Source organism: Equus quagga, unplaced genomic scaffold (genome assembly GCF_021613505.1).
Source record: "Equus quagga isolate Etosha38 unplaced genomic scaffold, UCLA_HA_Equagga_1.0 HiC_scaffold_12056_RagTag, whole genome shotgun sequence".
In the NCBI taxonomy this organism is placed as follows: Eukaryota; Metazoa; Chordata; class Mammalia; order Perissodactyla; family Equidae; genus Equus; species Equus quagga.
The window spans coordinates 4,143-5,677 of NW_025792331.1; the positions used below are offsets into that span (position 1 = coordinate 4,143).

At 64.4% G+C, this 1,535-nt stretch overlaps 1 protein-coding gene across 1 annotated transcript; it reads left to right on the plus strand.

Moving 5' to 3' along the window:
* Nucleotides 1-557: 557 nt before the first annotated feature.
* On the plus strand, nt 558-1,529 carry LOC124231921 (galectin-7-like; the record flags this gene model as incomplete). Its single annotated transcript, XM_046648924.1, has 2 exons — nt 558-887; nt 1,465-1,529. Coding segments are annotated over 2 exons (395 nt in total), but the record flags the coding sequence as incomplete, so codon positions are not given.
* Between the last annotated feature and the right edge of the window lie 6 nt (nt 1,530-1,535).

Below are 1,535 nucleotides of genomic sequence, written 5' to 3' on the forward strand. Positions count from 1 at the left end.
CCCGGGGTTTTGGGACCCCTAGGCCATTTCTGACCTTCTGGAATCTGATGTCTTCACTTTTTGCCCCCTGACTGTGGAGCTGGGGTCCCCATGTCTCCCTAAGAATCTGGGGCTCCATGGCAAACTCGGGGTTCCTAGTCCTATGACTTCCAGTCTGAGTCCAGGAACTGTGGGAACATGTCCTGAGACGTGGAGGTGCCCTGGCATCTGGGAGGCCTTGACAGTTGGTCCTATGACTTCCTGGGTCCGGGAACGTCAGGCTTCCTGGGCCTCTAGGGTGCCTGAAAATACTGGGTCCCTGGGATTGGGACCCTCTAGCCCTCTGGGAATTAGGGATGCCCCGGGAATGGGGAGCAGCCTGGCCATCAGCACCACGACTCCTTGGCAACTCCCAGACTGTGTGGAAATGAGGGGTCCCAGGCCACTACACAGTGGCCCTTTTCTCGGTGGATATGTGACCAGGCCCCCAATCAGATTTTGGATGCCCTGGTATCTGGGCTCCCTGGCCACCCGTCCACAACCCCTCCTTCTGTGGTGTGTGACAATCTCATGTCCCTATAAATCTGGGTGTGCTCCTGCCATGGCGAGTCCTGTCCCCTGACCTTGACCTTGGTCTGGGTGGGTCTCAGCCTCTGACCACCATCCAATGCGCGCCGCCCCCCCCCCCCCCCCCCCCAACTACCAGGTTCTTTGTAAACCTGCTGTGCAGCGAGGGGCCCGAGGCCGAGTATGCCCTGCATTTCAACCCCCGGCTGGACAAGTCCGAAGTGGTCTTCAACACTATGGAGCAGGGCCGCTGGGGCCGAGAGGAGCGCGGCCAGGGCATTCCCTTCCAGCGTGGGCAGCCCTTCGATGTGCTCATCATCACCACCGAAGATGGCTTCAAGGTGTGTCTCCCCCGCGGGGATGGGTGCCGAGACCCAGGTCCCTCAGCAGTCGGGGGAAGGCCCCTGGTGGAGCTGGCCAAGGCTGGGCGCCTGTCCCCAGTCCGTCGCCCTCCCCTGGTGCAACCCCATTGATGTCGGAGGGCAGGTGTGTGGCAGGGGCCCGACCAGCGAGCAAGAGCCAAGCGCCCAGGGTCGGGGTGTCCCAGCGGGGAGGTGTGGCCCCCATTTCCGTCCCGACCCCACTGCCTGTCATTCATGCTGAGCTAGCCGCTCGGCGGCTGGGGCGAAGCCGTGCTCAGACACTTGCCCAGACACTAGTCCCCGCGGGAGTGGTCGCCGCAGACCCTCCTCCACCAGGCCGTCAGGAGTGGGCCGTGGACGCCGGAATCGTGGGCATCACGGCCCCGCCAGCCCTTCAAAGCGCTCGCGTGCACCAGGCAACTCACTGAACCCCCGCGCCGTTAGAACGCACTGCAGCCCCCTTTTCCCAGTGGGCCCAGGTCACACGGCGTGGGGCCGGACGGGCCCGACCCCGCAGTCGGCCTCCGGGTCCTGAACCCCCGACCCTCCCCTGCAGGCGGTGGTCGGGGACTCGGAATACTACCACTTCCGCCACCGGATCCCGCCGGCGAACGTGCGCCTGCTGGA